We start from the raw sequence: 12,371 nt of genomic DNA, 5'->3' as shown, positions 1-12,371 counted from the left end.
TTGGTCTGCTGGAAAAGTCTTTGTTAAGGATATTTGTGCTCGGCTGAGACAATTAATTTGATTTTTAATAATTGATAGTTCCTTATGAGTTAGTCATCACGGCCTGTGATGATGGCCAAGCAACAAGGCACTCATCCCTTGCCCCTAGTAGCTGGAGGAGCCAAGCCCCAAGGCTGCCACCCCAGCCCTCGAGGAGAGGTAGGGCCGGCCTTGCACCTGCCACCTGTTCACCTGCATCGGCTTATTCCAGCCTTACTCGCGGCCTCCTGAGGTGATGGGTCTCGGCTATTTTCTGGATGAGGAAATTAAGGTTCAGAGAGAGAAGGGAGTTGGCTAAGGGTGAACAGCACCTGGGTGGCAGAGCTGGAAATGGAATCCAGGGTGGTCCGAGGCTGGGTGTAAGCTCCGAGTCTCCAGCAAACAAAGGGAACACCCCAGCCTTGCCTGTCTGACTTGGTCCTTGGATGTTCAATCTATGGTCCAGTCTTACTGTTTCTGCCGAGAGAGGGTTTTATCAGAAGGAAGTATTTATTCTGGGCAGGACGGCTATCAGTAGACTGACCACTCGTAACAGGAGACACAATTCTCCTAAATCGACCTACGCCTCCTCTCCACCTACACTCCCACGGTCTCAGCTGAGGCTCTAGGCTTCTCCTGATCTGTTTATTGCGATAGGGCCTATCCTTCCTTCCTCTACACTTATCTTCCTAAAAGTCTGGCTACATCCTGCTGCTTCTCAAAACCCTCCAATAGCTCCCCACTGCCCATCCAGGGAGGTCTGTAAGATTGACCTCCGAGGTGATCTTCCCAATCTAACCAAACTCTGCTGCATTAACTCTGATACCCTTCCAATGCTTCAAACACAGACAACAGCCTTACCACCACACTGTCCTCTCTTGAGTTGGAAACTTCCATGGGTTTGCTGTCTGCTCTCCGCGTGTTTACTGCTGGCTAACTCTGAGACACGGGTTCGGCGGCATCTTTGCCCTCCCCAGGGGGCCTCCCCTGGTGCTCTCGGCGTTGGGCATTCCATGGCCCCTGATCTGCCTCAATTCATTGCTGATGTAGCCGTCTCCTCTTCTAAGTTACAGACAACTCAAGGGCAGGGACCCTATTTTTAGCCCTAACATTGAGCACAGTGCCTGGCCCAAAGCAGGTACTCTTAATGGTTTGCTGAACGAAAAACAAAATTTCACAAAATAAAAATTCACAAAATCATGGATTTAAAGACTGTCAGTTTTGGAAGGAAAATTAAAAGCCATCCAGTGGGAAAAAACTTGAATCTTATCCTTGCTATGTGGTCCTTGAGCTCTATTTGTACCCTTCCTATGACAGGGAGTTCACTACCTCCTAGTAGATCCTATCTAAATTTAGATTGCTGAACACTGACCCCATATTCTTATTCCATGGGAGAGGAAGAAGCCCATGGGATGTAAAACAGCAGAGAGTGTGTGCAGTTCTGCAAAGATTTATTCTTTCTCCCTGAATCAGGCTACGCAGTATAAACCTAAGACTTCAATGCAAGCTGATGTCTCTATGCAGTAAACGACTTGATTCCTGATGAACAGGGGCGCTGCTTGTTTGGAAGTCGACTCATTTAGGAAATATAACAATGTCAGTTGAAGACAAGAGCTGCACTAGTGGTTAGTGGGGACACAGCCCGGGCGCCAGAGAGAAACTTTCATGCTGAGTGATGGTGCTGGGACTTTCACAGTCCCCACCTGTAACCCAGTTACCTTTTACTGGGCCTGGGTGGGCTCTGGCTTCTCCCACTTTGGTTATTCCTTTTGCCCACTGACCCACAATAGGGATGGCAAATGCCTGGTATGTCATCAATAGTGTCTACTCGGTGACCATGACAGACATTCATAATCGAACTGAAACCCTTTCCCACTGGGCCTGAATATAGCCTCAGGATCCTTCTTAACACGGCTTTCTGGGCAGCAACAACTAACCAATCACTTGGAGAAAAGAAACATGTATGCCAACTCGGCCTTAGAGCCATGAAATTCTCTACATTAATCTTTACAAGGGGAACAGAGACCTGGCATAGCAAAGAAGGCTTATTATAGCTCGAGATATTTAAGTAGACCTCCCTGTTTGAGGGACTACCGTCTTCCTGATTACTTATTTCTGCAAAATTCAAAAGTCTTGAATGTTCCATCCATGCTCAGATCCCTTCTGCTGAACAAGTGGGGACCCATGTGTCCTTCATCATTCCTAGTGACAGCATGTACTCGTGTACTACCTCACCGCACCACCCCTTTTCATCCATGATGACTCTGCTTATGACAGGGTCCTCTTCCACAATGGACGGCACTGTCTTCCTCTGCCCTGTGCCAGTACTTCTGCTTCTATTTACTGGGTTTTTACTGGAAAAGTCCCCCTCGCTTACAGAATTATCTCAGAATTCCCCCGCATGGGTTTGAGGCCTTCTCAAGCTGGCATGACCTGCTTTGAACCTCAGAATGATAGAATTTGAAGGTGGAAAGGATGGAGGGTTAGGCCAACCCCACTGGATGCCTTAACTAACAGGCTGATTTGCACAGAAACAGCCGGCTCTACACGATGCCTGTAGATCTCTTCAGATTACCATCTTCCCTGGGAGCAGACCAAAGACAGGGGTTGGAATGAAGCAGGAAACCAGGCTGTGTGGGAAATACACCAAAAAGCACCCAGTGGGTAGCATCCCATGGCAGCAAAGCGGGGGCCAGGAGGAGTTTCCTCTAGCATGGAAGTGGCCCGGGGTCAGACAGGAAGGCCAGTCGATGCTGCTTGGGGATCTCTGTGTGTCCCACAGCCAGCTCTCACTGCTCACCAGTACCCAATGCTCCTCAGTTGGGGTCTCCCTGGGTCCTCGCTGGGGTTTCACTCTGCACCTTGGCTCTCCCACCCCACAGTCTCCTCAGACTGCCTTGCCTGACCCTCACCTTCAGACATGCTATCCTGGTTGAGTCAGCAGGTCCAATCTTTGCCAGTTTCCCTCTACCCCCAGGGTACCCCAAGTCCTTTCTGCTCCTCGCTGTAGCTATGTGGCACCAGCAGGAGAGGCCTGCCTGCCGTCCACCTTCTCCATCTTATTATTTGTGGTGACTCCCATCTACGATGCTCACGTCATGGATCACCCCCTCAAAGGCCAGTCAGCGAGTGCTATGCCTAACACTAGGCATCCAACATGACAGAGCAGCTGCTAAGCTCCCTTCCTGCTGTAGTGCAGAGAGGAGAAGAGGGTCCCAGAGAGCTGACCATGACAGGTTGGGGGGTGTATGCCAGCACCCTGGGACTGCATGGCTCAGCACGCATGACTGTCACACCAGCAAGTTGGTTGTAGGACCCACAGGTGTGTTGGCTGCTATCTCCACCCTGGGGCAAAGGGGGACTGAGGGAAGCCAGGGCAAGGGAGGTGCTTACCCACAAAGTATGCCAGCAGGATGACCAGGGTGGCGGAGATGACGATGGCGCTCAGTGCTGCGCACTTCCAGTTACAGTACTTGGAGGGCTTCTTGAGGTTGAAGGCGGGCCGGGCAAAGGTGCTGCGGGGCAGGGGCCGGGGCGGGGGTGAGTACACTGTGCTCGACGTCAGAGGGTACCCTGGTGATGTGGTGCAGAAGAGCGGTGAGGTACCTCCCGGCTTGAAGAGGAAGTGCCTGTGGATGGAGAGAAGCCAGGGGGTGTCAGGGTCTACTGACTCACCGAGACCCAGATCAGCCTTCAGAACAGAGGCAGCAGTAGAAAGCATGCAGAGGAGCCTGGAGAGAGTCACCACAGAGAAGACGGGAGGGACAGAGAAGAGGAGAATCGTGTACCAGAACACACAACAGGGCACACAGACACACGCTTCCACGGAACACGGATGGGATAGCCCTACCCATGAAAAAAACCACCCTGGCCAAGGCAGGAGCTGTTGCCAATGCGACAGAAGGCTGGGTGTGGAGATCTCTCTCCTGGGAAGGGATGGGGCTGAGATGCTGTTTCTTGGGTATTATACTAGCTGCCCTCTAAAATTATTGGTAGTAACTTGGAAAGCAACTAAAATCATGTTCTGTGCCCTGGAGATCATGGAACCTAAATTGTTCTTCTCCCTCCAATACCTACTTTGCAGTGTACCTTGGTGGAGGCATGAAATACCATTCTTTCTGAAGGGGTGGGAAACCAGGAAACCCCCATTAAGTTCCATCATGGTTGAGTCTCCTAGTAGCTGTTATACAACCATTGACAGCAAATGCCTTCAGAAGCCAGATGCTGCCTTCCAAAACCCTGGTAAAAGCTGGGTGGGAGGACAGATGGGCAAATGCATCCTACAGCCTAGCTACAGTCTTTAGGGCAGCATGGCATGGTCAAAGCGCATGGTTGTGGCCAAATTAGGTGTCAGGAATCTCTTCATGGCTTGCCTTTACCCATGGCCCTGAGAGAATTTGTACACAGCCTGGGAAATGGGATGCACTGGTTGCATTGCTTCCTCTGGAATCTTAGAGCAATCTTGTACCTGCTCAGGTGCAAGATGCTTCAGGTCATGGAATAGATACTGAGGGCTAACCAGACATACGATACAGGGCCTGTGCTGCATAAAAATTGCTACGAGATGGCTTTCAGAATGGCAGAGGCGGCCAATGAGATGCTGGGAGCTGCATATTAACAATGCTGCCATTAATATGCTGCAGATAGGCTATTCCAAGGATAAACTCTTGCAGGTTGAACATGGACTTGGGGATGGGCATGCAACATGGCATCATCACCTCCCACAGGAGATCCCAGGGGAAAGATCTCAGGGTCCACATGCAAGTGCAGGAGCCAGAGGGAGAGCGTACACAGAGAGGAGGACCATGGGAACGTCACCTACCCGTCACTGTAAGCCCCATCATGGCGGGAGGCGCTGAGAATGTCCATCTCAATGAGGTTGTCCTGCAATGTCCCTAGGAATGGCTGCTTGCCTAGGTTTCTACGCACACATGGAGACATGAATGAAGCAATGAGTCATGCATCGATGAAGGGGGGATAGTAGAGAAACACACAAAGTAGCTGTCTGGTGCAGCTGTGCGTGAGATCAGCAGGACATGGCTGCCAGGCGATGGGTCTGTGTGCAAGCCACATGTGCAAGGGGTCTGCCTGGCACGGAGCATCCAGAGGGAGCATTCTCTATACAAACCTGAATGTCTGGCAGTTGTGGCCACCAAATCACAGCTCTCACTGATGAAGACTGATTATGTATCAGGCACTGCGCTAGGCATGTTACATCCATTCATTTCAAATCTTCAAAATAGGCTACACAAGGAAGGCATATCCCCATTTTACAGACGAGGAAACCGAGATGTGGAGAGGTAACAGGATCTGCCAAGGTAACCAGCTAGCAAGGTTCAATGCAGGGATTTGAACTCAGGTTTATCTGTTTCCAAAGCCTATGCTTTCTCTACTCAATACGGTGTACATCTGTTTAAACAACGGCTGAGATACTTTGTGAGTCCAAGCAAAAACAAAGACAAGCATTTGGGGCCAATGTCTCCTCAAGCAGTGGTTCTCAAACCCAGATAAGCATCAGAATCATCTGGAGAGCTGTGCTTTGCTGAGGCCCACCCCCAGAGATTCGGAGTCAGGAGGTGGGGGGAGGCGTGCTGAGAATCTGCATTTCTCACAAGCCCCCAGGTCGATGCTGATGATATTTAGAGCATCACGGTCCTTTAGCAGAGCAGGAACCTCAGTGATGACCAAATGGTGAGGATGGCACCCCGCAGAAAACAGGGGCGGTGGCTTGGCTCCCCCCAAGTACACCGAGGGCAGTGCAGCATTTTGTGACATTACCTATTTCTAACGCAGAACGAGGACAGACACAATTGCCCTTTATGATCTCAACGATGCCTGCTAAGTGGCATGGTTCACACTTGAGTGCGCTGGATCCTGTTTTCTGAAAATTTCAAGGACTGCTGCCCACTCACTTGCAAACCGTGCAGTGCATCGTTTTAAACAAGCCTCCGGCGCCTGCAGCCTGTTGTGTCCACCTCAAGGAACGGCAGAACTGCAGAGGGCTAATTTTAGGGTCCAGCCCTGTGAAAGACCTTCCTGCCGACTTGGACCAGGTCTCGAGAACCAGAGGTCCCCAACTCAAGTCCCTGTCCTGCCTCATTCTTGCTGTGTGACTTTGTTTTTTGTTTTTTTTTAAAGATTTTATTTACTTATTCACAAGAGACACAGAGAGAGAGAGGCAGAGACACAGGCAGAGGGAGAAGCAGGCTCCCTGTACGGAGCCCGACGTGGGACGCATTCCCAGGATCACGCCCTGGGCCAAAAGCAGGCTCTAAACCACTGAGCCACCCAGGGATCCCCATTTGTGTAAAAATTTCAACCTCTTCCAATTTTATACTTCCTTTATCTGTAAAATGGGTATGAGGCTACTAAGTGCACAAAGTCAACAGGGGACGCACTGAGTAATGTCAGAAGAATTTTTAAGGGCTAAACAAAAATTACTGATGCTAATTTATGTGCATCATATTTTGATGAGTACTAGTATTAAGAAATATTATGGAAGTACTAATGCTAACCTACCCTACCTCCACCATATCTTATTCATTTTCCTAGAACACTGTGAGCATGATCTAATGTCAACGTTATTCCCCACAACAACTTTACAAAGTCAGCACTATCATCTTTGCTTTATGCTGGCAAAGCAAGGCTCAGAGAAGTCCTAACACAGAGTGAGCAAGAGGCAGAGCTGGAGTAGAACCTTGGACTGTCTGACCCCAGAGCTCAGGCTCCTGAGTTACTCTCCTTGTGTTACTGCCCAGCCTGTGGGTTTGCACCCTGGCCAGCCTCGCAGAGGAGATGAGGAGCGGCTGCAAATACCTTCCCAATGTGTCATTTCATTAGCATTCTTGGAGACAGTGAGAGCACAAGGCAACGCTCTTTGGCAGCTGGAACCAGAGCGCTGCCATGATGCTGGGGACCACCCTTTGGAGAGAGTCCTGAGCTGTCTGGTACCCAGGCTGTGCTGGTGTTCGTGGCCCCGGGGCCTCCCACAGTGTCCAGGGCAACTGCAGGGGTGTGGAAGCCTTTCAGAGGAGCCTCATTTCTGCCCCAGGCTGTCAGGCAGGCGAATCTGTCTCTCTGAGCACTCCATAACTGGGACGATCACTTCTTATGGAAGCTAAAATATAATCTCGATTGTGCCACTGCTCTGCTCCCAACCTTCTAAAGGTCCCATAAGAATAAAACCATAGTCCTTACCCAGGCATATGAAATCTGGCCCCCTGCTACCTCTCCAGCCTCATTTCCTGTGTTATAGGCACACTGGCCTCCATGCTGTTACTCCAACCAGCTAAAGCCTTTGTTGTCATTTGCTTGAATTCCCTTCCCCCAAATATCTACATGGGCCATTCTTTCCCTTCTCACGGCTAACTGTAATAGCTCCCATCCTGCTCTTCCTAATTACCCCTGACCCCTTGCACTGTTTTAGTTTTCCACATAGGACTAGATACACACACACACACACACACACACCACACTTGTGTTTTTTCCCTATTCCAATTTCAGTTCCATAGGGTAGAACTCTTACCTGCCTCATTCTCTGCCCATGTGCCCGGCGTCTAGGAGAGTGCCTGGTACACACTATTAGGCACTCCATAAATATTTGCTGAATACTGTGAATGATGGGGTATAAAAAGAAGCACCCAGTTGGTGTTTCCTTAAGGGAAGCACAGGTGTTTTATTATTATTTTCCCCATTTTCTGTAGTTCAGGAGGGAACTTCCACACTTTCCACAGTCCACATGGCCCAGCCTGAGCAGGGTTTCTGCCCAGAGGCAAGGAGAGTTCGTCGCTGGGCCCTGAAGCTGGCTTCATGGCACGCTCCCAAGTACACCCGGGAATCTGGCCTGCATCCCTCAGCTAGGACTGTGCTCTCAGACAGTCAGATGTGAACCCTAAAACCCATCAGAAACAAATAAATATATTCAGGGGAAAAAAAAAGACATAAAGTGGGATTTTCCAGTATCTGGATCGAGAGTGGTTTTTATTTTTACTTCTATGATGTAAAGAGACAAAGCAGAGCATTCTCTCCAAAAAGCACAGACCTTTAGGACAAGGGAAGGGGCAGTGCAACACGAGAGAGGGTTTCTGGAGTGACAGGCTGTAGGAGATCCCCTGAAAGAGCTTCCACATGCACACTAACTCAGGACCCTGGGGGGACACTTGCTGAAAATACTGCCAGTTCAGAATGCTATTACTGCCTTTAAATACCCCTCTTCTGTACCTCTGAATTTAGTTCTGAGGCAGTTTGGCTTTGTTTGATTGATAAGGAAATTGCGGCCCAGGGAGACCGGTGTCTTGCTCCCAGGCACACAGCAAGTTAGTGGCAGAGCTGAAACTGAAACCCAGGTGTCCAGATTCCCAGTTCAAGACTATGCTTTAATTCCTGTCCATCACCTGCTCCCCACTCTAAGGTTCCAGTTCTTCTGAAAAAAAAAAAAAAAGTAAAAGCTGTGAGGATTTCCTAATGGGGATCCGTGCTGCTGAAGCCTCTTTAGGTCACCAGCTCACTGCACGGTCTCCAGCTCGCTATGGCTGGGAGCTTGGGAATGGACGCTGGATTCATTCGACTCTCACAGTGGTGGGTGCTGTTACCTCATTTTAACAGATATAGAAACTGAGGCCCAGGTAGGCTGAGTGACTGCGCAAGATCATACAGCAACCAAAAAGTTGGGGTGGGACTCAAAAGCACATCTCTCCAACCTCACTGTCCCCAGCCACATCTCAGGAGAGGGAGTACAGCTCAGTGCAGTACTGCTCCTATGGCTTCTCCTAGAGTGGGCAGGGCACCGGCTCCCCTCTAAGCCTGAGGGAAGGCCTTGGGCGAGGCCCCGAGCTGGGGCTTCCAGTTGCAGCCCACGGCAGGCAGAGCTTGCCTTCCAAGGACAGAACAAGTAGCGCTTGGGAAGAGAGTAGCTGAAAAGTTGCCTCTTGGCCTAAGCCTACTGTCCTAGACCATGCTTCACCCACAAAGCCCTGGGACAGCTGCTCAGTAGAGCAGAACAGGCAGGCATCACACCCACATTCTGTGGCTGACACCCTCAAGGTGGCTCAGGGTGTCAGAGATTTGGCCGAGACCACATAAAGACTTAGAGCTAGAGCTAGCATTTGAACCAAAAAAAAAAAAAAAAAAAGGAACTAGATCTTCCAGGTCATGGTGATTCTTCTAAGAGGCCAATTCCACAATCCCATCTTTAAAAAATATTGACAATGACTCACCCCTACTTCTGTCCCTGCCTTGGGCCCCATGCCCACAAGGAGGAGTATAACCTCTCTCCCTATAAGTCAAGGCCTTCACTGCTGACTCTCCTTTATGTGCGTCTCCACGAGACCCCTGTGTTCCCACGTCCCCCCAACTCTGAGCCACCTCCCCAGATAAGCTCTCTCAGCTCTGTGCCTTTGCACAGCTGCCCCTCATCCCAGAATTCCTTTCTCACCTGCAAACTCCTACGGATCCAGGTCTCGATAATCAGGAAGATGGCACTGGAGAGTGGGCTAGGTGCCTGGGCCCTGGGGCCAGCTGGCCTGGGTACGGATCCTGGCCCTGACACTTACTGGCTGTGGTTCCTTAGGCAAGTTATTTCACTTCCCTGTCTACAGATTCTTCATCTCTAAAGTGGGGATGATGAGACAACTACCTACCTGTGCAGAACGGTTAGCACAGCAGTCCTGACTGTCATCCTTTGAAGGTTCTGTTTATAAAGTTGGCCCTTGGGCTGGTATCTGGAACCAGAGGTTTTCAGGAGGGTTCTCACCATTAACTGATGAGTAGCTGACTCAGGTGTAAACTGTGTGTACAAACAATATGGTTTATGCTGAACACCTGCTTTCCTTCTAGGAGTCTGGAATTTGGGCCTTTGCCAGGCAGGAGGCACCTGTATCACCAGCCCTCAGGAGAAACCCTCAGTGCTGAGTCTCTGATGAGCTTCCCTCTAGGAGCTCCAGTAAGGATCCCGTAAGTGCTTGGTAGGATTGTTTCTTGATGTCCCCATACAGAGGGAGTCACACCCTCCTCTCTGCTCAGAGTATCCCCTGCCCCTCAAGGCACAGCATTATCCAGAGTGCCATATTCACCCATTTATTTACAGGTCTGCCTTCCTTATAAGATCATGAGTCTCTTATAGGACAGTGGCTGTGTTTTCTGCACGCCCGTGACTGAATCACCAAATGACATCCTAATTATCTGCAGTGCTTAGGAGTTGGCTGACCCACTAGAAGGTACTGTGTGCTATTCTGGGAACTCTACCAAGCTTGGGGTGGAGACCACCAGGAGGGCCTCCCATCCCTGAGGGACGGGCAGGGCTATTCCCCAAATTAAGCATGACCACAAAACGGGTCTCAGGCTTCCAAACCAGGCCTGGGATCAGATGAGCTAGAGCAGGGGTCTGACAGCCTCGTGCTCTGGCTTCCCCTTCATCTGACAGAAGCCTGACAGGTTATTAATGAGACAATCCCTATGAAATCAATTAAGTATTTGATGCTGCAGAGCGTGAAGAAGTGGACCAGGGTCTAGCAGACACTGAATACAAAGACCCCACCAAAATGGACCACAGATGCATCTGCGGGCCTCAAAGCAACATGTGACCCCAGCTCTAAGAAGTCCCTCTGGGGACTCAGTTCCCCTTGGAGAGGGCCAGAGGCAGTGAGGCAAGTCTTCCCTCTTGCTTGTCCTCCTGCCTGCCTTTCTCTTCCTCCAGCACAAAATCTAAACCCCTCCTGGTTATTCTGCTGGCCGTTATGCTATTTGCTCAGCTACTTATTTTTTACTCTCCACACAGACTCAGTTTGACAATTAAAGAAGGGCCTGTGACTGTTTCTCTGGCATCAGGGGGTTCCCCATTCTCAGGGGGCTTGGTAATAGCCGTTGACGACAACCCCCTCTTACGGTGGGAGGGTGGGGGACTCTAGGCCTTTGCTCAGGCCAGGCCTCCCTCATGCCCTTCCTTCTTCCTAGCTCCACCTGGGGACTCCTGCTTGCTTGTCCACTGTCAGTCCCACAGCACCAGGCCTACTGGGAAGTCTTCCCTTTGCTGCACTCAAGTTAGGCAAGCCTTTTCATTCATTTGTTCCACCATTCATTTATTTAACGGTGTTAGTATTTTTCCAGCACCCATCATGTGGCAAGCTGTGTTGCCTACTGAAATTCCAGCGGTGATTACAATGGATTCACCATGTGTACCTCTATCATAGCCCTTGCCCTGCTGCAAGTCTGTTCTCTTAAACATATTGCTGGCTGGGCACACAGTAGGCATTAAGTGACTATGTACTGAATTCCAAGCACCACATGGTAGGTAAGCAGTTGATCCCTTACTGTGTGCCGAGACATTTTCAGACATCATATATACAATTGCTCCAAGAGCCTCAGGAGGCACTGCAGTGATTTAGGAGTGGCTGAAAAATCCTCGGGTGCATCTCCCTTTGAGAAGTGGGGTCTGGTGTCCCTCTCCTTGAAGCTGGCTGGCCAACAACTGCTTCAGCCAACAGAACCATGGCAGATGTGACACTGTGCCATTCTAGGCCAAACCTTGAAGAGACCAGTGGCTTCTGTCTCAGTGCCATGGAGCCCCCAGCCACTGAGTATGAAGTCCACTCCCTGCTGGGAAGACTGGGCAGAGAGGCCCTGAGACCACAGTAGAGGGTGGAGATCCACCAAGCCCAGATACTGAGCCGTCTTCTCCAAGGAGCTGGCACATGAGTCAAGCCACCCTGGCTCCTTCAAATTGTCCCACTAATAGCTAACACCACCGACTGACCTCAGCTGATGCTACGTGGAGACCAGCCCCACCGGCTTCTTGCTGTGAGGTGAAATCAACTGGTGGTTTTTTAAGCCAAGTCTGACAGGCATTTTCTATGCAGCAATAGACACTCAGAATAGGAAGTTACTAATATTTTCTCCCTTTTAGAGATGAAGAAATTTAAGGTCTAGGCCCATAGCTAGTGAGCAATGCGGTGGGGGTATGAGCACAGGATGCATCTGACCCTAAAACCTGTGAACAACTAGATTCAGCAAAAGGACCATCACGTTTGTTCTCAAAACATCAGGGCCAAAATGCCTTCTCCGAAGTTGAGAGAAGGTACAACCTACTATATTTCCCCTAAACTCCTCCAGTGAGTAGGAGCTCAATTAGTATTTTTTCATGACTTTTTTCTTCACATGGTTGATATGGGAAGCTGATATGTATGAAAAAAATGGGAAATCATTTTTAAATTGTAAGTAGATCTTTTAATGCCTGTGCTTTATGTTTTTTATGTGATATTTCATTCACTTCCACCCAGTCTGAGAGGCATGAATTGTTATCCCACTCTACACAGGGAATTCAAGGTTTTAGCTGTCGATGAACTTGCTGGGCCAGTAGG

General features: G+C 49.9%; 1 protein-coding gene across 1 annotated transcript in view; it reads right to left on the bottom strand.

Moving 5' to 3' along the window:
• TENM4 (teneurin transmembrane protein 4) overlaps positions 1-12,371 on the bottom strand; it is a 729,276-nt gene that overhangs the window by 214,635 nt on the left and 502,270 nt on the right. The window contains 2 exon segments of the mRNA XM_038568485.1: positions 3,412-3,647; positions 4,841-4,939. Of these exon segments, the coding sequence (XP_038424413.1) occupies positions 3,412-3,647; positions 4,841-4,939 (335 nt within the window).

The sequence above is a fragment of the Canis lupus genome, chromosome 21 (assembly GCF_011100685.1).
Source record: "Canis lupus familiaris isolate Mischka breed German Shepherd chromosome 21, alternate assembly UU_Cfam_GSD_1.0, whole genome shotgun sequence".
NCBI lineage: Eukaryota > Metazoa > Chordata > Mammalia > Carnivora > Canidae > Canis > Canis lupus.
The sequence above is the reverse complement of the archived record's forward strand: the minus strand, read 5'-3'. Positions and strand labels throughout refer to the sequence as shown.